At 53.0% G+C, this 22,175-nt stretch overlaps 11 protein-coding genes across 11 annotated transcripts; 6 read left to right on the top strand and 5 right to left on the bottom strand.

Annotated features, from left to right (window-relative positions):
* Window positions 1-24: 24 nt before the first annotated feature.
* On the bottom strand, window positions 25-1,072 carry BBA_09880 (uncharacterized protein; the record flags this gene model as incomplete). The annotated part of the gene is made up of 5 exons (XM_008604977.1): window positions 25-260; window positions 324-408; window positions 468-586; window positions 642-761; window positions 832-1,072. 5 exons carry the CDS (start codon window positions 1,070-1,072, stop codon window positions 25-27), a joined length of 801 nt encoding a protein of 266 aa, XP_008603199.1.
* Window positions 1,073-1,383: 311 nt separating this feature from the next.
* BBA_09879 (uncharacterized protein) lies at window positions 1,384-2,299 on the top strand (the record flags this gene model as incomplete). The annotated part of the gene is made up of 3 exons (XM_008604976.1): window positions 1,384-1,729; window positions 1,803-1,882; window positions 2,015-2,299. 3 exons carry the CDS (start codon window positions 1,384-1,386, stop codon window positions 2,297-2,299), a joined length of 711 nt encoding a protein of 236 aa, XP_008603198.1.
* Window positions 2,300-3,142: 843 nt separating this feature from the next.
* BBA_09878 (uncharacterized protein) lies at window positions 3,143-3,623 on the top strand (the record flags this gene model as incomplete). The annotated part of the gene is made up of 4 exons (XM_008604975.1): window positions 3,143-3,209; window positions 3,286-3,360; window positions 3,421-3,492; window positions 3,556-3,623. 4 exons carry the CDS (start codon window positions 3,143-3,145, stop codon window positions 3,621-3,623), a joined length of 282 nt encoding a protein of 93 aa, XP_008603197.1.
* A 465-nt stretch (window positions 3,624-4,088) lies between these two features.
* Window positions 4,089-5,065, top strand: BBA_09877 (uncharacterized protein; the record flags this gene model as incomplete). The annotated part of the gene is made up of 3 exons (XM_008604974.1): window positions 4,089-4,347; window positions 4,398-4,627; window positions 4,700-5,065. 3 exons carry the CDS (start codon window positions 4,089-4,091, stop codon window positions 5,063-5,065), a joined length of 855 nt encoding a protein of 284 aa, XP_008603196.1.
* Window positions 5,066-6,324: 1,259 nt separating this feature from the next.
* On the top strand, window positions 6,325-7,828 carry BBA_09876 (monocarboxylate permease-like protein; the record flags this gene model as incomplete). Its single annotated transcript, XM_008604973.1, has 3 exons — window positions 6,325-6,515; window positions 6,603-6,976; window positions 7,074-7,828. The coding sequence occupies 3 exons, from the start codon at window positions 6,325-6,327 to the stop codon at window positions 7,826-7,828; spliced, it is 1,320 nt and encodes a 439-aa protein (XP_008603195.1).
* A 238-nt stretch (window positions 7,829-8,066) lies between these two features.
* On the bottom strand, window positions 8,067-8,771 carry BBA_09875 (O-methyltransferase, family 3; the record flags this gene model as incomplete). The annotated part of the gene is made up of 1 exon (XM_008604972.1): window positions 8,067-8,771. One exon carries the CDS (start codon window positions 8,769-8,771, stop codon window positions 8,067-8,069), a length of 705 nt encoding a protein of 234 aa, XP_008603194.1.
* A 981-nt stretch (window positions 8,772-9,752) lies between these two features.
* On the top strand, window positions 9,753-10,332 carry BBA_09874 (ribosomal protein L11; the record flags this gene model as incomplete). Its single annotated transcript, XM_008604971.1, has 2 exons — window positions 9,753-9,881; window positions 9,994-10,332. The coding sequence occupies 2 exons, from the start codon at window positions 9,753-9,755 to the stop codon at window positions 10,330-10,332; spliced, it is 468 nt and encodes a 155-aa protein (XP_008603193.1).
* A 284-nt stretch (window positions 10,333-10,616) lies between these two features.
* BBA_09873 (HhH-GPD superfamily base excision DNA repair protein) lies at window positions 10,617-11,852 on the bottom strand (the record flags this gene model as incomplete). Its single annotated transcript, XM_008604970.1, has 2 exons — window positions 10,617-11,094; window positions 11,149-11,852. 2 exons carry the CDS (start codon window positions 11,850-11,852, stop codon window positions 10,617-10,619), a joined length of 1,182 nt encoding a protein of 393 aa, XP_008603192.1.
* A 3,580-nt stretch (window positions 11,853-15,432) lies between these two features.
* Window positions 15,433-15,759, top strand: BBA_09872 (uncharacterized protein; the record flags this gene model as incomplete). The annotated part of the gene is made up of 2 exons (XM_008604969.1): window positions 15,433-15,546; window positions 15,625-15,759. 2 exons carry the CDS (start codon window positions 15,433-15,435, stop codon window positions 15,757-15,759), a joined length of 249 nt encoding a protein of 82 aa, XP_008603191.1.
* Window positions 15,760-16,143: 384 nt separating this feature from the next.
* On the bottom strand, window positions 16,144-19,257 carry BBA_09871 (peptidase family M28 family; the record flags this gene model as incomplete). Its single annotated transcript, XM_008604968.1, has 3 exons — window positions 16,144-17,665; window positions 17,713-18,630; window positions 18,680-19,257. 3 exons carry the CDS (start codon window positions 19,255-19,257, stop codon window positions 16,144-16,146), a joined length of 3,018 nt encoding a protein of 1,005 aa, XP_008603190.1.
* Window positions 19,258-19,872: 615 nt separating this feature from the next.
* BBA_09870 (branchpoint-bridging protein) lies at window positions 19,873-21,904 on the bottom strand (the record flags this gene model as incomplete). Its single annotated transcript, XM_008604967.1, has 5 exons — window positions 19,873-20,445; window positions 20,500-20,808; window positions 20,860-21,083; window positions 21,279-21,496; window positions 21,552-21,904. The coding sequence occupies 5 exons, from the start codon at window positions 21,902-21,904 to the stop codon at window positions 19,873-19,875; spliced, it is 1,677 nt and encodes a 558-aa protein (XP_008603189.1).
* Between the last annotated feature and the right edge of the window lie 271 nt (window positions 21,905-22,175).

The raw sequence follows: 22,175 nt of genomic DNA, 5'->3' as shown, positions 1-22,175 counted from the left end.
ACGGTTTTATTGAAATGGCATATTTTACTCTGGCATCGGCCGGTCTAGCTTGTCAACCTCGAACAAATTAAACGCCCGCTGTCCTGCCCACGAGTCCAGCGCCTCCCAGTTTGCGCAACGATGCCTGTCGACGTCGAAATTGGTCGGCCAGAATCCAGATTTATCACTATGCTGCGCCGTGTTATTGATCCAGCGAAACGTCACCATGGACAGGTCGGGCTGGCACATGAGCGCCTCGCGGATATACTCGACACAATGATCTTGGAGAGGGCTGTTATTAGACATTCATCGTGGGCTGTGATCTGCGGGGAGAAATCACGTACCGACGTGCTTTTCTTCGCGAGCCATGGCGTCGCCCGTCTTGTCCTTGTGGTAGTGCTCTTTGAAGAGCATGCGCTTGACTTTTTTCTGCGACGAGGCTGTTAGCTATTTGGCGGGCGGCAGCGCAAATCCTTTTTTGTTCCTACCAAACAATGCAGCGAATGATAGACACTGAGGGAAGCGACTCCCTCGTCGCCCTCCTTGGTGTACACAGAGTGCAGTCCCCTTTCATCCAGGTAATCTTTTGGCACAAGAATGTTGTCATCTACCCCCATATTTAGCAAACTTATTTCGTGACCAGTGTAGCCGCATCGGCTTACTTTTCAAAAGCTCGTGCCACGCCTCGTCCAACTCTTCTCGGGGCTCTCCGGTAAATGGGTTGTCGACAATCGCCGTGGGAAATTTGCGGTCCTCCCAAATGAGGCCCTCTCTCGAGGGTACTGCTTCAACGTTAAAAAAAAATCCAAAACGAAACTGGAACTTGCTGCGGTTCAATGTGGCACGACTTACAAGGGAGATGACTTTCAGATTTGCTCCCAGACGGAGCGCGCAGTGTCAAAACAAGAAACAATGCAGTGTATAGTGAAAAGAAGATGCCATGCGCCCACACGGGAATATGAATTGATCTTTTGCGTGGTGTCTGGGTAGGTGGAATGTGCCCGTTTTCGCTGTCCGAGTCCAGCAGTCTCTCTTGAGCTCCATCCAAAATCGAATCGGCGCTGCTTCGTGCAATCTTGTCTGAACCAAACATTGTACAGGCAATTGATTTTCAATGTTTTGAAGATTCAAGAAAAAAAATCTAGTACAATGCTGGATTACAAGATGCGTTTCCAAGTATGCTGCTAAACCAGACCCCGCTGATTGAGGGCCTGGCACCACCACCATGCATCTCGGGAGGAGGGGTGTGTGCAGCCATAGCTAACGGGCCAGCATGATGTGGCGTGATCAGGTGAGTGACTCTGGTTTCTTTTTATTTTCAAATGATATTTTATATATACTAGCATTTTACTGGATTTCTTTCTGCGATGCAGTCCCATCTCGCACATCAACCCGCCACGCAACATGCCATTCTTCACAAGACGCAGCTTCAAATACCAACTGGTAGACGAAGAGACTGAAGCGAAAAGACCAACACAGAGCTCATCAACTGAATCAAGACACCCCAAGATTTTGTCGTGCTTGATTGCAGTCTTTGCATTCAGTTTCGGCGCTCTGGTTGGGGTGTTTCTTCTGGCGCCGCAGCGTCCCTTCTTCGGCTGCGCAGCAGGCTCGCAACAAGCAGCGTCGGATATCCCAGCACCCGACATTGCTATCAAAGTCATTCCGCAGACTTTCCACTACAATCGCACATTTGGAGAAGCTCCCGACCACAAAGGTACCTCGGAGGCGTGGGAGTCGATCGTTCCCGGTAAGCACTAACACGCGAGACCCCCCCACCCCTACTAGCCTTGAGGAAGCCATAGACTGACCGAGGCTCGCAGTTGGACAAGGGACTGTACAGTTTCCCCGCGGGAGCCACAATCTATACACCCTCTCTGTGGTGCATCAGCTTCACTGTCTGGTAAGCCGCCACCCGTTCCTTGCTCCTCCTCATAACCCACACTCCACAGATAACGGCCATGTCGCGGTCGTTGACTGGATTCTGGGAGCCCGTTGTATTTCAAGGGATCGATGCTGACACGGAAATATCCAGTGGTCAATCCATGGGAATTACTACAGAAAGGTCAATGGGGACCCTGGCACGGACATGAGTGCGGCTCACATGCGGCACTGCTTCGACTATCTGCGACAGGGCTTAATGTGCGCCAGCGATACGTCGTTGGAGCCCGTCGACCCGAAGCTGGGGGGAGTTACTGGCTGGGGAAGTGAGCGGCTGTGTCGTGACTACCAACAGGTTGTTGCCTGGGCCGAGGACCATCGCGTGAGCAACCTCCGGGGGTTCCAAGAAACACCTCACCATCACCGCAGATGGAGGTGAGAGGCGCGCGATACAGATGACATGTCTTTTACATGCAGAATTATTAAGACCATGTCTCGGCATCATCTTTATTATGCATTAAAACCTGCTGCTATCATGTATACACCATGTAAGACTTCATTTAGCTCGTCCAATGATTAGCGATTTCGGCATCGACAACCCTGGCATGGCTTACAGACTATGCCGCCACTAGCGCTACAACGAACTAAAAAGAGAAATTTCATTGGGATCCCGCCGTGGTTTTGACCTAGGTCAAGGGAGGGCAAGAGATTTGGGGGCGCCAACTAGTTGAGCGATGGGGCGTGTTGTCGGCACCACGCTGCCGACTTTGTCCCCAAGCACACCACTTTGTCTCTGGCCACACCGCAACATCCCAAAAAGTAATGCATTGAAAAGTAGCACGTAAGCACAATGGACCCTAGTACGGCTTAGTTTTGCCGGAAGCTTTTTCACGAGGAGGGTTCAAGTCGCCGCATTGGCTAGTAGTAGGGCTTCGGTGAGCCTGGTTGATTCGTCTGCCCGTGGAAACGACGGCCGAGGGTGCGTCATGGTAGCCGTTGTTTCAAGGCAGTACTGGACTGTTCATTTTGCCGGAAAGCCGATTGCGAGAGAAAGGGAAAGTAAGCAATGCCCATTGCGATAGATGATTGAAGAAAAAAAAGTGCCGAAAATGTGCGGAACATGTTGAAGAGTCGGCCGTGTGTGGATGCATGACGGCAACGGGGTAGGAATGGGCCACTGGACTATAAGAAAGTTGGTTCTGTAAATCAGCCACACTTGACCTTTGCATACACCCTGAAACTCGATTCTTTGTTGAAAAATATCTCGACATTTTAATTCAATATGAAGGCCTCTTTTGTCGTCGCATTCATGGTCGGCACCGCCGTAGCCGCAGTCATCCCCGCCAGAGGTAAGCGACATTGACAGTTGCTCTTCATGCATGACCTTTCTAAAGTCATGGTTCGCTGACAATGCACGGCTGGTAGCTGTGGACTCTGACGAGGCTGTCGTATATCCTGCTCAAGTTGACCAGTCTTGGGTAGATGCTCAAAAGAGATCCTGTGAGTCAAGGAAAGAAAGAGTTGAGAGAACGGAGTCCATGAGGACTAACTTGCTTCTAGCTGCCGACTCTGACGAAGCCGTCGTCTACCCCGCCCAAGTCGATCAGTCTTGGGTCGACGCTCAGAAGCGCTGTAAGTGAAAGGAATGATGCGTTGAAATTCGACTTTATTTCGCTGACTCGTGTGTGTGTGCAGCGCAAGACTCGGATGAGGCGGTCGTGTACCCTGCGCAAGTAGACCAGTCTTGGGTTGATGCGCAGTAAATATGGCACGAAGAGGGTTCCAAAATTGTACTGGGAGATGATGATATTCTTTTTACTTTTACTCTAGTCTGAAACCCGTGGCACGTAAATAAGCACTCAGTAAATGGTATAATGCGCTCTATTCATCTACATGCGAAACATGATCTGGTGACTGATGAACAATTGCCCTATCAAAGTGCTCGCTTCAACAATAATTTTTAAATTTCTCTTTCAAAAAATACATGATACATGTAGTAATGGAGATATGTATTTTGCCTCGTAATAATAGGGCGTGGGCAAGCATAGAGTGCAGCTCGATTTATCTTGCAGGTTGCTGCTCAGTGCCCAACTTGCATCCTCCACCAACCGCCAACCACATCGACAAACGAAGATCTGGTGCAACCTTTTCGTCACACACGTCGCGCAAGTCAAAATCTTCTTTAACCAATAAAATTCAGGCGCATAAAGAGGTATTTGGTCCCGATCATGCGCTCACAGTCTAAAGAGTACGAGCCTCTGCATCGAGACTCGTCCGACCGATGGAGCGACGAGAGCAAAGAGACGCTGTCTCCGGCAAAGCAACACAAGGCTTCCCGAAATCCGCTATACATTTGCAGCTTGATTGTGTCAATTATTCTGCTGGCAATGTCTCTTTTTGTCAACATGATTTTTATCCTCAGGATTCAACCCAATCAGCAGATTGCCAAGTCATCCCTCGCCGAGGGTGATTGCCCGTCCACGCATGGTCAGTACAGCCTTTGCCACACATTGATCGAGTATTAATTCTGTTGGCAGCCGGATTAAAACGAGACGTGCCGGTAGCGATTCAACACGGGTCCGAATATACTGGCGACAACCTCACAGAAGTGAGAGCTCTGTGGGAGGAGCTCAGCGGCGACCCAGGCGTTGTCGCCTTGCCAGAGGCCTACGTCCAGCAGACAAAGCTCCCGCATGCGCTACGCTTTCCATGGGATGAGGAAAAGGGCGTATATCTTCTCCAAGGCTTTCACGACCTCCATTGCCTGGTATGTCACGACATCATCTCAACTACACGATTCACACTAGCTAATACTCTCCTCCCCCCCGCCCCTCACCAGCGCACGCTGTTTCGATACGTCATGTACACGGAGCTCAAGCAGCCGCAGCACATTGCGCTGAGCCACGCGCTGCACTGTCTGGACCAGCTGCGGCAGGGCGTCATCTGCAACGCCGACGACACGCCTCGCTACGCGGGCTTCCAGGACCCTCCAGGGACGGGCAGCGGGCAGGTGCGCATGTGCCGCGACTGGCGCAGGCTGGAGCGGTGGGCCGAGGAGCGCACGGCGTGCTTCCGTCACGAAGATGAGGTGCCGGGGCCGATGATTGAGCGGTTCAAGTCGTGTCCGGACGGGCGGGTACTCTGGCCGACGACGACGACGGCGGCGGCGGCGGCGGAGAGCAAAGAGGCAACAGGCGAGACATGAGGCCGGATGGAGGTGTCGCGTAATTTCACTCGAGTTTCACAATCTCACCCACGGCAATTTTTCCTTCTTTCTGAATGTGTTACGGAGTACGGAGTATACTCCGCAGGTACTGCATGCTTGTGTCACCCCAAGGTCGGCACTGGTGCAGGCAGGCTGGCAACGGTCAACTGGCAACTGGTTGAACTGGGTAGTCGGTAAACGGTGTGGCCCGCACACGCACTACATTGATGATGGAGGGTGGCATTATCTGACGTACCCCAAACTGGGTACTGTTGCCTTTTAATTCGGCCCGCAAGAACCCTGAAAAAGTCGAACTTGTTCGCCGCTTTTTGGTGGCTGGTTTGCCCCAGTGGTTGGACCATCAGTTCTTTGGCGAGGGGGGGGGGGGGGGGGGGGCAAGGACGGCAACCTAACTAACGCTGCGGGCGCTGCTGACGGTCGCCGATCTATTATGGGTCAAGGGTCGGTGTTTTGATACTACGTTGGGCTGATGGCGTGAATTAAAGAAACGCTAGACGATAATGCGATACCGAGTTCAAATCCTGCTGACACGACGATATTAATAAACTCGCCATGCACTTATTCTCTCTATCCCATTTCCAATGAGACCCTGGCGAAGATGAGCTGGGCTTTTGCCCATTTTCCACAGACAAATATGTATCCGTACTCACCCCCGCCCTAATCGCAGTATCCACAAATGGACGCGGAAGCGGGTGGGGCACGATAGCCCATGTCGCAGGGACCAAAAGTCCCGTTGCCTGCAGATTAATAAAGATGAATGCAAAACAGTACCTAAGAGCAGCGAGCAGCGAGTGCACCCGACCGTGATTAATCTTTGACCGCTTATCAAGCCTCTACTCCAACAACAGTCATAAATGGACAAGTCTTGTATCCCTTCTGACCGACTAAAACCACCCGCAAAGCAAATCGCATGCTCATAACACATCTTTTAATTCATCGTTGTAGCCTCGTAGGGCACACAACGGGCAGCGGGTCTCGCCTCGTCCGGCCGAGTTCCAGCGCCCGCTGTCCACTGTTTCGCCTCCACTCCAAGCCACTTTGTAACCCGAAACGGCCGCCAAATCTCCAAAAGCGCTTCTCTTATTTCCTCTCTTTTTCCCCAGCCCGTTTCTTGCACCATCTTTGTAGACATCCCTTTTTTTTTCTCCGCATGTCGACCAAAGAATTTGCACTCAACCTCTTCTTGTGAAGTTGTTCAAGGCGCGCTCATCACTGAGATGACCTCGGAGAAGCCTGCAATGGGGCTGCACGGCGAAGCGCCCCTCACCAACACCACCACCGACCACAGCACCACCTCGTTGGCGCGCGACGATGCTGCTGCCAACCAAGAACCAGCGCCAGAGGCGTCATCGCCGCCACCGCAGATCAAGGAGGACTGGCGGGCTTGGATGCAAGTCCTCGGTGCCTTTTGTCTCAATCTCAATACATGGTAAATGCGAAATCTCACCTCGCCGTCTTCTTGACTGATCCGTTTTTCCGAATCTGCAATAACTAACCCCAACACCGTCGGTAACAGGGGCATGATGAACTCCTACGGCGCCTTTCAGACGTACTACCAGCTCGAGCTGCTCCGCAGCCACTCCTCCTCCGAAATCGCCTGGATCGGCTCCACGCAGGCCTTTCTCCTCTTTGTCGTGTCCGTGGCCGCGGGCGCCCTGTTTGACGCCGGCTTCACCCCGTGGCTGCTCTGGGGCGGCGGCGTCCTCGTCGTCGCCGGCATGCTGCTCGTCAGCGCAACCTCGCTCTACTGGCAGGTCCTCGTCACGCAGGCCGTCATGATGGGCTTGGGCTTTGGCCTCTTGTACCTGGTCGCGCCCGCGGTCGTGTCCCAGTACTTTGGCCCCCGGACGGCCCTAGCCATGGGCGCGTCGTCTTCCGGCAGCGCAATCGGTACGTTTTTTCCACTGGCCCTGCGAATAACGAGCTCTTTGCCATGCTCTAGGTGTTGTGTGAAGAGAGAAATATTAACCACGTGATTTGTATGTAGGCGGCGTCATATTTCCCATTGCCTTTGCTCGCCTCGTTCCCAAGGTCGGCTTCGGATGGACCTGTCGCATCCTGGGCTTCATTCTCCTCGTTACCTCCGTCATCCCCGCGCTGCTCATGCGCTCCAAGCAGCCGCCACGCCGCGACCGCAAGCTCATCGACGCCGCCGCCTTTCGCGACGTCCCCTACCTGCTCCTCAACGCCGGCCTCACATTCGGCTTCATGGGGCTCTACATCATCTTCAACTATATTGAGCTCTTTGCCCTCGACCGCACCAACGTGTCTCACAGCCTAGCCAACTACCTGCTCGTCATTCTCAACGTGAGCTCGCTGCCAGGACGCATCATCCCCGGCTACTATGCGGACAAGATTGGCTCCATCAACGTCCAGACTACCGTTGCTTTCTTCTCCGCCATCCTGACATTTTGCCTGTACGCGATCCACTCCACCGCCGGCCTCGTCGTGTTTTGCATCATCTATGGCTTCTTTTCGGGGGCCTTTATGGGTCTACCCGCCGCGGGCATTGTAAGCCTGTCCGACGACAAGAGCAAGATTGGCATTCGTATAGGCATGACCCTCGGCACGGTGGGCTTTGGTGTGCTCGTCAGCAATCCGATTGCTGGAGCCATTGTTGGCCACGATAAGAACTGGATCGGGCTCATTTCGTGGTGCGGCGCGCTTCTTTTCGCGTCGAGTATTTGCTTGGTAGCGAGCCGCGTGTCCAAGGTTGGCTGGGGGCCAACAAAGGTTATTTGATCATGTTTGAAACTATATACCCAATATTACGTTGCAATAATTTCGATGCTTTATTTGTTCATTTACTGTGAGCCTGGTTTTTTTTTTTTCTTTTTTTAGATCTACCCTTTTGTTTGTAGATTAGCCAAGCAAGTTCATCTACTGTCTGTAAAATAAGAAAACATTGTTTACCAAAGAAATCAGTCATCTATTGTGCAAGAGAGAATAAACTCTTGTTCGCCAAACAAAAATTCATTCATCATTTAGTCCTGACCGAATACTCGTTGCCCTGCTTCTCCCCGAAATCGAGCGGCAGGGAAAGATAGCCATTACTCGGATCCCGCACGTACTCGATATACCCTCCCACCGTATCCGCCGCATTGTCCGCCAAAATCACCGCCCCGGGCCTCAGATGCGGCTCCAGCAGCCTCAGCACCGGCAGATACAGCGACCACGCGCCGTCCAGCAGCACCAGATCAATCTTGTCGCCGCCTCCCACCCCGCCGGCCAACGTCTCCCTCGCATCGCCAACGCGAAACTCTACCAGGTCCTGCAGCCCCGCCGCCGCCACATTTTTGCGCGCGCGCTCCGCCTTGCTCGGCTCCAGCTCCGTGCTAATGATCCGAGCACCGCCGCTACCGTTGTCACGCAGCGCCGCGGCCGCGTAAATGGTCGAGACGCCCATGGAAGTGCCAAACTCGACAATGAGGCGGGCGCGGCTGGCGCGCGCAGTCATGTACAGGTGGCGCCCAAACTTGGGCGACACGCAGAGAAAGTTGGTCGCGAGCGAGGCGTAGGTGCCGCGGAGGTCGGCCTTTTCCGAGGCGATGAAGGCGGTGGTCCAGTCGCCCGAGGGCGCGGCGGAAGATTTCTCAGACTCGCGCATGGGGGCGTCGGCGCGCTCGGCCTCGATGTAGAGGTTGGCGAGGACGTCGGCGACGGGGCCGCTGCTGAGAGAGTCCATGTTGAAAAGGGTGGTGTATGTAGCGATTTGATGGTGATTGGTGTTGTACGTTGGTGTAAGTGGTGTAAGTGGTGGTGGGTACAAGTGTAGCTAAGATGAGGCAGTTGTTCACCACTCCTTCACACGCAGGAAGTCACCTCTTAAATAGTATTCTACGCCTTGCGCTCCTATCACAGGATTGGCTGCGTCGGCAATTTGGATATGCGCCCTGAAAGAGTCATCGCTGCGCCTCACAGTAGGGAAATCGACCTCGTAATCAATCAAACATGTGGCCATCTACATTTACACTTGGCACAAGCGTCGACCCCATTTCGGGTGTTCGGCCCATCCAGCGCCTACCGAAAACGGTTTACGGCTCGCATCCCCCCGTTAGCCCCGTAACCAATAAAAGCCATGCTCTCGTACTATTTTCTCTTTTTAGGAGGTCAAAGCTGGCGACTTTTGTGATGGCGTCTTTTCAAACAATCAATACTGGCTAGGTCTCGGGCATCATTTCAGGTCACGAAATTTGCCACGTCTCGAGCCTGAGCTCGTATTCTGACTGATAAAATGAATGCTACGATGGAACTGGACAATCAGAGCAAGACTAGTACGTTGACAAGACTGCCATAGGGCTGTTCCACTGGTGGTAACCTGTGCTTCGGTGACAGCGCCCGAACATGGAGCGGGTAAGTCAGAATAGCTCAACAACGCGCCGCAATATTGTCAGTCCTATCAACAAGGACCACTCGTCTATGAAAGATGACGGCTTGCAACTCATTAATCAATGTTCCGCATCACTTGCGGCTTACAGGAGGATGCGCAACTGCGTGGAGAGGCATACCTAGAGGCAGCACGGTACGTACCACGCCAAGCACGAACCAATCAGGAGCCAGCTCCTCCACAGCCAAATATTTCGGCGCCAAAAAACCACCATCGCAGGAGCTTCAATTCAAGCCTCTCGCCAGCTCCCAATTCCACACCACAACGCCTCATTCCAAAATGTCAAGATCCAAGGCCGCAGCCGACCAAATCGTCAAACTCATCGTCGGCGCGGGCCAAGCCTCGCCCAGTCCGCCCGTCGGTCCGGCGCTGGGTAGCAAAGGTGTCAAGTCGATGGATTTCTGCAAGGTGCGATTTGCCCTCCTCCTCCTCCTCCTCCCCCTCCTCCTCCTCTCGCCATCGCTTCGCCATTCCGTCGCTGAAGAGGCTCTCGAATCTAAACCAATACCCTTCTTTCTAGGAATTCAACGCCCGCACAGCAAACTACGTCGTCGGCACGCCCATGCCCTGCCGCGTCACCGTCCGCGCCGACCGCTCCTTTGTCTTTGACATTCGCACGCCGCAGACGTCGTGGCTGCTGCTCAACTGCGTCGACGGGGCGCCGAAGAACAAAAAGGGCCAGCGCCGCGGCGCGCAGCGGCCGGGGTCCGAAACGATTGGCGCAGTCAGCCTCAAGCACGTCTACGAGATTGCCAAGATTAAGCAGTCGGAGCTGCGGCTGTCGGGCCTGTCGCTCGAGGGTCTCTGCCGGTCGATTATTTTTCAGGCAAAGTCGATTGGCATTGATGTCGTTGCGTGAGAGGAAATAAAAGGGACAGAAGAGGGGGAATTTCGATGCAAGATGTATAAAAAAAATGCGTGGATGAGGGAGAATGTATTGGATTTTGGATCAGGCGGGGAGGTTGCGAAAATACCTGCGAGCGATGGCGCCGCGGCAATGTACAATACCATTGATAGAGACTGCTTTGTGCGACACGTCATGTACAAAATGAATAAGCGATTCTTGACCACGGCAGAATTATAAATGCGTATTATACAATCATGTACTATGCTACAATGCTACAATGCTACACTGCTGCTTCGTCACAGCTCCTCCTCCTTGGCCGGTTTGATATCCTCGAGCTCCCTCCGATCCTCCTCCTGCCGCTTCACCACCTCCCTTTCCGCCCTCCCCAGCGCCACCTTTTTCCTGTCCGCCGCCCTGCAGAGGCCCCCGAGGCCGACGTCGCAGGAGCCGCAGCGCTGCCCGACCGGCACGCACACGGCCTGGCCCAGCCCGACCAGCAGCCCGTTGATCTCGCGCCAGCGGTCCCGCGGCAGCCACGCCTGCAGCGCGAGCCGCGTCTCCTCGGGGTTCTTGGTCTTGTGCCACCCCCACATGTTGGTGATGCGGTGCACGTGCACGTCGACGCCGATGCCCTCGGTCCGGCCCCATGCCGCCGACAGGCACAGGTAGCCCATCTTGGGGCCCACGCCCGGCAGCGCCGTCAGGCCCTCGATCGTGTCGGGGATGTCGCCGTTCCACTCGTCGCGTAGAATCTCGGCCGCCTTTTTAATGTACCTGGCCATCTTTGTTAGTTGCTGTATAAACAGAGAATCGAGTGCGCCCTCTTACTTGGTCTTGTTGTTGTGGAAGCCGACGGCCCAAATCATCTTATTCAGTGTGTCGGGGTCGACGGCCAAGATGTTATCGAGATTCAGCCCAGCCGGCGCGCCAGGTTTATACGGCGGCAGCTCCGTCTGTAGCCGCTTCATCACCACCGCATTGACCGTGTCCTTTGTCTGGCTCGACAGCATCAGCGCAATCAGGGTGTGAAACCGCTGGTCCTTTTCCGAGCACCCCCGGTCCGCGAGCCTCTCGCAGCCCATCGTGTCGACCGCCGCGCCGTACGCCGCCCCTCCCGGCGCCCTCATCTTGCGCACTATCCCATACACCTCTTCCCAGTCAGACGGCGGCGCCACCGTCGTCTCGCCCGTTTCTGGATCGACCGCCTTGCGCGCCGGTTTGCGCGGCTGCTGTTTTTTCCTCTTTGGCGTTGTTGTCGTCAGAGCCGACGCGCGAATCGGCTCCGTGTCCTCCAGCAGCTCCTCTTTGATCAACTTGACGGGTGACTCGCTCGAGAGCTTGCGCCGGCGCTTGGCGGCGGGCGGCGGCGGCACGGCATCTTCAATGTCGGGCGCGGCGCGGGCGTTGCCGCTGACGGGGGCGTAGGCGAATCGGGACAGCGAGCGCGTGGTCCGACGGGTCGTTGTGCTGGCGGCAATAACGGTCGGGTCAAAGAGACGCGCCGTGTCGAGAGAGACGCGCGAAGAGCGCATTGCGAGAAATGCGTGTGTGATGATGTGGCGAGTTCCCGCGTGAAGAGACCCTGAAGCTTGGCGGGCCTGATTAGGTACGGGGAAAGATGGACCAATGGGGTGGGAGGTGATGACCAAGACCGTCGCCCTGCGAAATGCAATATCAACACATTGAATAGATGAGTGAAGAATTACATTATTTCAATATGAATAGCTCATATTTTCAAATATTTTCTAGATTCCCTGCCAAAATGGTGAGTTCATAGTCGGTCTAAGAAGCTTATACTCGTAATCCATACATGACGGTTCAAAACTACCCTAAAACACCAGAGTTCAATTAGTGGATATCGTCTCTAATTACCTAAGGTAACTAGAGACAAACTAGAGGCCCACGCTATCTGGCGATTTATAAGCGCGGCTATCTCGACACAGGGGCGGCGCTGCAAATTTAAGCCTACGAGATGGTATATCATAGCATATTAAATCATGCATACCACGGTTATGACTTGGCCTTGTGCTTGATACTCCAATTAGTAACAAGTCCTAGACGTGCTTTCCAGACCCAACAGCCGTCCAGGTATGCAATTGGAGCTCAAGCAACATGAAAGGACAACCATTATTGAAGCGGCCTAGCAGTAAGCTCGCCCGCTGGAAAAGGATACCACTTCATGGGGAGAATCTTCAACATCTCAGACTGGTTGCTGAACAGAAGTACAGATCCTTGACCGCGACATGATATGACAAGAGTCATTCTCTGAGACTACCTGGAATGTATGTATCTGGGCATCCCAAAGCTACTTTTTTTTTTTTAGAAAAAAAAAAGGCCGCCATTATTGGTTCATGGCGAGAGTCTTGGATCCGAAAAAACGCAAGCCCGAGTCGAAAGTCCGCGGAGAACAATTGCGCATTCCTTCAACGGTATTCAAAATCATCTCACTACAGTGGGTTATAGGGCTAATAATAGGATCGAATGTACGCAGAGGACTGGTCTGCGGCGCGGTGGGTGCGGCAGCCAGCCGACGGCCGCCGTTTCGGTCCGCACGTAACTCAGGGTCTCGGCACGAAGCGGCGATAACCGAGCACCGTTGGGGTGGACCGATGAGGGGATATTACTAAAGTAAAATGCGTAATCCCGGAGATAGTATAACCCGTAAGCTTAACAATACAAATAAAAGTCTTAGTTATTGCCGACGGACACCCATATGAACTGCATGCCCCCCCCAGCATACTACAGAAATAACGGCTTGGGGCGGGCATTGCGAGACCCGAGCGGAGCATAGGGGAGTGTTGAATAATCTCGGGCAAGATACTTGCTATATGCAAACATTACGGATACCTGGGCTATAGAAAGACCATCACGAAGCAGCGAGGGACGAGTGACATAGACCGATGGGCGGGGTGACAACGGCCGCCGCATTCCTTGTATTCGGTCTGATCGGCCTATGATAGCTCGAAAGGCCTAGCACAGAAATCACATCAATGGTTAGAGTAGGTGTAGGAGGCGACACGTAACACTAGACAGAACGAGATTCTCAATGGTAGAGAAGGGTCGAAAGAGCTTGTCGGTTGGTCAAACTGAATAAGTGGATCAACGACTGTGAAAACGCATATGTAATCTGGCCTGCAAGTAAAATAATGTCGAGTTGATATCTTCCCCAGTCATTTCTCAACTTGTTGCAACAATGAAAAGTCCGTACATCATCATTCACCTTGTCGCAGCGACGGGATTCGCACATCAAATGGGCCAAGAGCAGCGAACAACCCTAGAAAAGCGCCTATTCTGCAACCCATTTGGCGGCTGTAAGTCACAAGCAACACCAACGCCAGCCTCGTGAGTCCTTTTATTAATCAACAACGCCTGACCCGGGTACTAATCTAGAGTGACAGAACCTAGCGCTTTTCCATCTACTCTCCCAACAGCTACTGCTGACTTGACGATGACTATATATGCAGTTTCGATCCAAGGTGCACAGAAAGATGCGATTGGATCAATTTTTTGTATATTGGTTGTGCTTTCATGAGGCGAAAGGGGCGGGGGAAACTGAGGGTTTGAATGTGATATTCTCAACAGTCAACTCACGCGTAAGCATACATCCGGAGGGCAATCTATTCATTTAGAATGAGTCAGACACAGGATATCTTGCAATTGGTTATTTCAAGGCATCGTCAAGAAGTGCATGCACACAATTATATGGAGTAACGGATTCTGCCATGTAAACATCCAAGCTGAAAATTTTCAATTTCTGCTTTAGGGCTTGCTTTGATGGCACCAAGATGGCAGTTTGCCAAGTTCACCTACCCTAGATGCTTTTCTGTACTCACAGACGCATCTGCTTGTCCGCCAGAAAAAGTCTGGAATTCAAACCCATAGTAACAACAATTGGTAAGTGACGGATCTTGCGCTGATTGATTTCCGACGCAAATGCGTTGAGAATTGGAAGCTCTTGTATTTTCACCCCATTTATCTGCAAACACGACAAGGTTGGTGGGGTATACCACATTAGCTGCCTATAGCCCACGGCTCCAGCCTGTCGGTCTACGTCAAGCAGCATGTAAAATGTAAGCTTGAGATGCTTTAAACACAAAGTAAAGAGTGGTCAGTATTCTCCGCGGTCTGGAAAATAAACCATGGTAAATGCCAATGTGACTGGCCTGATCTTAGTGCGGACGTGGTGTTCCAAAAGGTCACAGACTAACTATATATCGAATACGTGCAAATCAGACGTGTTCCTGCTGCAATATTTCTTTCACCTGCAAGATGGACGGATCTGAACGCTGCGGTAGGCAGACTTTGTGGAATTGGCGGCGCCACGGACTTGACATGGAAGCGCGCAACTCTGCTCGGACCAGAACCTGGGACTGCGACCCATGTCTCTCTCGGGAAGCAAAGAGGATGAACATCTAATCTTTTCTGCCATTGGCACACAGATAGAATTATAGATAGCCTTTTGTTCACACGACAACCAGGCTTATTGAGTGGGGAGAGGGTGGGGAGAGAAGACTCTGTCAAGACAAATTACGGAAACGCTCAACCTCGAAAATCGCATTGGTTCTTTTTTTTTTGACGCTTTGACAGGATTCATTTTTAGAAACGGGCTCTCGAGTGGTTGGCCGATGCCAATATTCCCTTTCGCAAACCCGAGCACAGACTGCAACGGCGGTAATAGTATATACGATATAATATTGGCAGCCAAGGCCCCCTCACAATGTCATTGTGCAGTCTGACAGGTCCATACTGTCATGCCCCGTATGGAAGCCACTTTTAATGTATTGTATTGTCAGCATCGCAGGATAAACACCATCTTTCACGCAAGTCCCATCGATGATCCAATATTTGGCAATTGGTTTCCCAACATTTCTTCCGTGTTCTTTGTTGAAAAACCTTCTCCGCTAGATTCGGTTGCACCCAACCGGTCCCTGATAGCGTCTCGCTGCTTCATGTGTCTAGTATAAAGCCCTCTCCGACTTGCCCATATCCTGTCTCTACCTCTTCCAACAACCCATCTAGTCTCTACCTTTTTGTACCCTAATCCGGTCTCTACCTCTTTCCATTATTCCTAATCCGGTTTCTACCTCTTTTCCATTATTCTTTTTCGCAAACATGAAGCTCTCGGCAATTTTCGTTGCAGCCATGCTGTCCGGGATGGCTGCTGCCGCCTTTGACGATAAAGGTTGCGCAGAGGATGTCAAAGATAACTGCGGTAGCTGCACAACCGTAAGTCAAATCAACAACGCAAGCACTTGACATATATCCTTGGCCACGAAAAAGCTTATGCTAGTTTGCTCGTTTTAGTGCCGAAACGAAACCGGCGAATCTCTCAAGGCCTGCCACAGACAGTATAACGACTGCGTTCGGAGCCTTGCAGACTATTATGGCGCCAGCTTGTCACAGTGTACCCTCGGTGGTAATCTTTGCCATCCCGAATAGCGTCGACACAAAGCCGAAAACGTCAATTGGCGGGTTGGAAGGTACGAGATGATCTAGAAACAATAGTCTCAGGAAGTTGCGGTACAGAGTGGTCAGACGAAACAGCCTGTCGTTGGAGTGTTCAAGATAGTCTCCTCTTGAATTGTCAACTACAATTTTCGCCATATTGGTGACTAGTCTTGGAAAAAGTGCTATTGGTACCTGCTTCTTACTTTTGATAGCGTGAAAAGTAAAAGAAACCGTAATAGGATAGTCGACATACTGAAATACCATCTATAGAAACACCGACCCGACACGGCTAATAGCAGTACATGAAAAGGATCATTAGGGTTCGTACACGACGCCAACGACGGGAGATCGTACAGGGGACCTTTCTACTACACATCAAACCTTGATCGTCTTCTTCACCTCGACCAGGCCGACACTCGCTTTAGATAGCACAGCCCACCGTGGCGCGTACCGCTTGAATTCTGTAAAAGCAGGGATGGTGGAGGCCACGTTGGCGTCGCTCCAACTGCAGCTTGCTGTCACTTCAAAAGCATCCCCCCTGATCTTGAGCTCCTCACTGGCAAAGATATCCTCCTCTTCCTCCTCCACAGCAGAATCTGCAAGGCTACGGCTGCTACCGAGCTGTAAAGTTACATTCCATGGGCCTTCCCATCTGCGTCGCCACAGTCGCACGCTGTTGATTCCATCCGAAGGTCGTTTCTCAATCGGCGCAGCATTTTCCACGGCAAATCCGGACACGGGTGACGAGAAGCTGATGGTGCACGTCCTGGTATCGATGGCGTCTAGCTGCAGATTGACAGACTTGCCGTCGGAAGATTTAGAAGCACGAAGCGTCACAAGGTCTCTGGTTTCAAACCCCGGTGCCACGTTAGGAGGCTGCGCGCTTCCGTCATAGACACAAAGGCCGACGCGAGATTTGCTTGCCTTGCATTCTATGCTCTGCCCAGCTGCTCCGGGAAGCGCTTGGATAATCTCGCGGGTGTATTCCGGAATGCCGTAGATGGAGACTTGGTTCGTATCCTTGTCCACGTCGATTGTCTGTTGAAAGAAATATTTGAATCGGTAGTCGGAGGAGAATGGGAAAGCCAACAAGTTGTAGGCGAGCGTGCCGATGAATGCCAGGAACAAGAAAGTTGGCAGTTGGTGATTGACACGGTGTATGAAAGGTGTCAAGGGAAGTAACAGAACAATAGTCAAAAGTCCGACAGCCAGCAGAGGTAGAAGCTTGTCACTACCATCAACGCTCGTCTGAGCCATGGCAGCGGTCTGCACAAGAGCCGTGTTCGCGGTGATGCTAAGATGAATGGGAGCAAGGACGAGCAACTGAAGGAACCAAGTCCAGCTTGGAAGGCGACCGGACCAGGATTGCTCGTTAGCGTACGGCTCACGAGTTGGAGCCGTCGCCTTTTTCAGGCCATCATCAGCAGGAGCAGGTCTTCTTCTATAAGTTGTAGCAAAAGTGGTTTGGTCCTCGTTGTCGGCTCCACTGTGGCCCTCCTCATCAGCTATGAGAGGGGTTTCTTCTGTCGGCTCTTCCTCCTCCTCGTTGTCGTCGTGGGCGCCGTCGTTATTCTGATCGATGCTTGCGATGTGGTTGCTGGGGGGATCCGCATCTTGCACCTGTCTGGCAAAGGCGGACTTGGACGGGAGTGCAAACAACTCCAGGAGCGAGATGAGAACAGCCAAGAAGACGCCAGTGTGGAAGAAGGCGGCAAAATAAAAGGCTCCAACGTGAAAGCGGTCTTCGCAGACCGCGACAAAGATTTGAAAAGCCCAGGTTAACACAAAAAGCCAAATTAAAGAATAGCCGCGGTGAAGGGCGCTTGGGCGAACGTAGCTGGAGCCCCGCATGATGAGCCAAAACGAAGAGTAGAATATTGAGATGGACATGGCCCAGCTGATTTTTGTTAGCTTGAGTTGTGAGGTGAGATGTAGTAGACTTACACTGCGTAATTGCTGCTGTAAATGATGAGCGGATTGACTTTACCCACGAGTCTAATGGAACCAAAGGTAAGGGCAGAGGCGAATATGAGAGCGAAAGGAAAACGGAACAACCCGCGCCAGCCATTCAGAGCGAGAAGACTGTCGGTCAAGCCAGAGTCTGCCTGGGTGCTGCTCGCAAAGAAGTAGTACTTGTCTTGCTTGATCAAAAGGACAGTAACAATGAATAGAATGAGTGGCGAGGCAATAAGGAGCGTCAGGGTCCAGGCAAAGAGGCCCCTAAGCGCAAAAGCGGCCCAGGCGCTGCCGAAGAAGTCGAACCACACACCACGCGTCGGCTTGCCATTCTGGACCAAGTCGTTTCTGTTGTCAGCGCGATCGCCATGGAACAGAGTACCAGTGGTTTCAGAGAGCGACTTTGTAGAGGAAAGGGCGGCGGAGAGCATGTGCCATATGCTGCTCACCGAAGCATGTCGGGTGTCATCGTCCTCTGTGTGATATCGTGAGCGCGGTGAATAAAACGCAATGTCCATGCCGCGCTGGCCATAGTGGTCAGCGAAAATCTGATAGTCGGTACCACTCTTGATGACGCCAGACTCAAAGGCGTCTGCGGCAATGATGGAGCCGAAAGGATGTCGAGTAGAGCCATATGCCTTGGCAATTTCCAAGTCCGTGGTGCGAAATAGCATGGCACGGCCACCAGCTCCGGCGCCCTCGAGGTTGACAAATGTATGGCAGAATTGGCGCAATGGGCTGTATCCAAAAGCAATGGCTCCGAGTAGACCATCTTCTTCGGCATTGTTGAACAGGAGAACGATGCCGTGCTTTGGCTGGTTTCCCTCAGTGGTATAGTGGCTCAGCAGCTGCAGCAAGGTGATGCAAGCCATGCCATCGTCAGTAGCGCCATAGGCGGTGGCAACACTGGTCCTAGTTAGCTTTATCCGAGGCGAAGATGACCTGCACCACTCACGAATCGTAGTGACAGTTGACGAGGACACCACCCTTGCCTCGGAATGTCTCGGCGGCGTCATCGGAGCTCCACCATTCACCCTCCGGGTCCTCTTTGCCGCGAATGTAGGCGTAGAGGTTGGTCCCCTCAAAATATTGTCCAGACTGGGTGTCAGCCTTGCGGCCCTTGACGGTGTTTTCGGTGATGAACGTCGCGTTGGAGACTTGGTCGTCGAACAGTGTTACACTGGGCGCGTTCCCGGCAGCTGTGCGCGCGTCGGCCCTCCATACTCGGCCGCCAGAACGGTCAACGGTGTAAAGGGCCTTGTTCTGGTCCAGAATCTGCCTCGCGCGCTTAGCGAGATACTCGCGAACCTCGTCGTTGGCATGGCTGTTGTAGGGATGGTAGTGCGCGGTGATGCGCTGTAGGTCGATCCAGGCATCCGTGAGGTTGACGCCGGCCGGCAGCGCCTCATGCTTGGGTATCGCAGGGACCGTCTCATGGACGTAGAGGAGCGGGATGAGGATGGCTAGGTAGGTGACTGTGGTCCAGAAGAAGACGGGCCAGGGCCGAAAGGCGAACGGGTTCCAGATGGCCATGGCGCGCTGGAGGGTCTGATGACGTGAGGGCGACGATAGGTATCAAGCAGAGACAGAAAGAGGTGACTTGGCAGCCTACTATTTCTCACTGAGTGGCCGGAGTCATTGCGCACCTCGTCCTCGGCAGTAGTGTTGTGGAAGGTGGAGGGAAGCCTCAAACATGACAACGCGATCGTCAGTCTTGGCTAAATGCGGAGCTCGCTGAGCTGCCGTCATTCCAGTGCGAACTGGTACAAGATTGACTCCACCTGCGAACCCACAGTGTCACCACAGCGCGACACTTTGCGTGGGAAAGCTTTTGCGAATCAATTAAAGCTACACCTTGATTGTATTTCAGAAAACAGCATCAATCTCATCCAAATGCATCTATTATGCGACGCACATGGCAACTATAGAAATTTCCTTAGACTGACATTACACAGAGTTTTCGTCGAATTGCGGTCGTTCGTCCTGCTGTTAGCAATAGAATACGCGGCAACGGCTACTGTAAAAGCCTTGGTTTTTCAAGCCTCCGTTCGCTTGGTCAAGAATGGCGGAGCCATCGTTAGTTTGCTTTCAAGGGCCACAGAATGTCCATCTCGAATCTGTTATGCTGGACTGTTCTTCCCCTTTGTTTTACGCAGGGGGGGGAGGAGGTGGAGGTGGCTGGTCGGCCGGCGGACCAGGAGGAGGAGGCGGTCCGTCGCTGGGAGGAGGGGGAGGAGGAAGCGCGCCGCCACCAGAATACTGCTGAATCAACGAACTAAGACCGGCGAGGCCCGGGGGCGCATCGAGACCACCCTCACCATTCGACACTCCAGGAGGAGCCATGCCAGGCGCAGATCCGTAGCCATTGGCGGCATACCCAGCATAGCCGGCATAGGCTCCGTAGCCCGCATCTGTTTGACCGTACGCTGTAGCGGGCTGTTGTTGCTGCCAGGGGGGGGCAGCGCCGGCCCCTTCACGACCTCCAGCGTTCCAGCTATCGCCATAATTATCCTGTCCACGATTGCGATCACGGGCCCAAGGAGCGGGTCCGCCCGAGGGTCCGCTACCCGCATCTCTATCGTCGCGGCGGGATCTCCAAGGTGCCGGGCCTCCAGTCGCTCCTCTCTGCCAAGGCCTGGCATCTGCCTCGTCGCCGCCACCAGGACCGGCTTCGATACGAGCAGGGGGACCAGTACCACCGCCAAGTTCTTGCATAAGTTGCTGCAGCTGGTCAGCACGACTGTGGATTGTCTCTTACCGGAGTAAAACACTTACTTCGTATTCGCGGTCAATACCGTCGCCGGCGCCAACTTTGCCAACGGCACGTCCGCCGTCGTTACGCCAGCTGGCACCTCGCTGTCTATCAGGACAGTCGCGAGCCATGTGGCCTGCGTTACCACAGACTCGGCATATAATGCTGGCCGTGTAATTCTGCTTCTCTGGGCAATCGTATTTACGATGGCCAATCTTACCACAGTTCTGGCAGGCCTGGTTTTCGTCGTCTCGCAGGGTGCCGTTGAGCGCAGCAAGCTCTCGAAGCTGGTTACGCTTGAGCTCGTTCTGGTTCTCGGGCGTGGAGGCGGCCTGTGATGGTCAATAAAGGTATTGCATGAGGGATACCGGGGTTGTACTGACTGTCTCAATGACATTGTGAATCAGCTGCTTGGCTTTGTTGATTTTGTCCTCGTTGTCAGCCATGACCAGGCAGTGAAGGTCCTCTTCCTGATTGCTAGAATGAGCCGCGTCAGATCGACCCTTGCCTTCCTTGACGGATCCTTTGCCGCGAATGGCAATCTTGGCGCCGGACTCCGTCTCCATTTTCTTCAGAGTGTTGCCACGAGGGCCAATAAGTAAGCCGACTTGATGAGGAGAGCTACGTGTTAGTATCGTGGTCAAGCGGCAGCAGAGAGCAGTGTCAAGAGTAAGCCCATTTCGACGAAGGATGCCATATGCTAAGCCTGGTCCGGCACACTGGGCAGATCAAACTTCAAGCAGGGGAGTTTGGGGGAGACAAAGCATCGTCTTGGTTAGGGTTAAAGGGTTAGCAATCATACTGAAGTTAATCTCTGGGTAGTCGTTGACAGGTACGTAGACCTTTTCCTGCGTCTTGGTAGGTCTACGATAATCTTGCGGTGCATGGTAGTTAGGAATAGTTTTCATGGCCTTTTCGATCAACTTATGTCGTTCGTCTTCGAGGCGCTTGCGATAGCGGTATTCGCGAGTGTTGACACGGCGACCATGATTATCGTACTGGGGAGGAGGCGAAGGCGATCTAGAGTCAGACTGTCAGCATGAGACTGCGTGTAGATGGGCAACGAGAAACATACCTGTCGCCGTCGGCGGGCACAACATCGTCAATACGGAGCTTCTGGCTGATTTCTTCGATACGGAGATGTAGAGTATAAGCTTCGAGCTGTTCACTGGTCATAGCAGACGTGATGGCAGTAGGAAGATTAATCAGGCCGGCTGCCTTGTTCTCTGATGCATCTCCCCAACGGTTGCGCTTTTTGCGCTGTCGAGGGCCGCTGGGTTCGGCCGATCGGGGTTCAGGGTCACGACCGCGCTTCAAGTCGCGATCGGGAGTCACATCGCCATCGCCATCGCCATCGGCCGCAAATCGTCGGCGGCTGCCAAGAGGAATATTGTTCGAACCTGTGATGCCCTGATTTCTCCACGACATCGTTATCAAGCCTGTATGGTATTATTATAGGGACTGCGAGAAGGAGGCAACCAAGCGCAAGTTGGTGGGTGGCCAACTTTTAGCAGCACCATCGTCCCGGATTAATCATGCTCCGTTTGCTCCGGGTTCAAGTCCAGCTCTGGCTGCTCCACCACGGCGCCAAATAGTCCAATCTGGAATAGGTATTTGATTAGTCACCTCCGATTGCCATTGTGCATTCATTGTGCACTATTTAGCATGCCACGTCTGATACATAGGTGTTTCTCGCTTG

This window comes from Beauveria bassiana, assembly GCF_000280675.1.
Source record: "Beauveria bassiana ARSEF 2860 unplaced genomic scaffold BBA_S00072, whole genome shotgun sequence".
NCBI lineage: Eukaryota > Fungi > Ascomycota > Sordariomycetes > Hypocreales > Cordycipitaceae > Beauveria > Beauveria bassiana.
The sequence above is the reverse complement of the archived record's forward strand: the minus strand, read 5'-3'. Positions and strand labels throughout refer to the sequence as shown.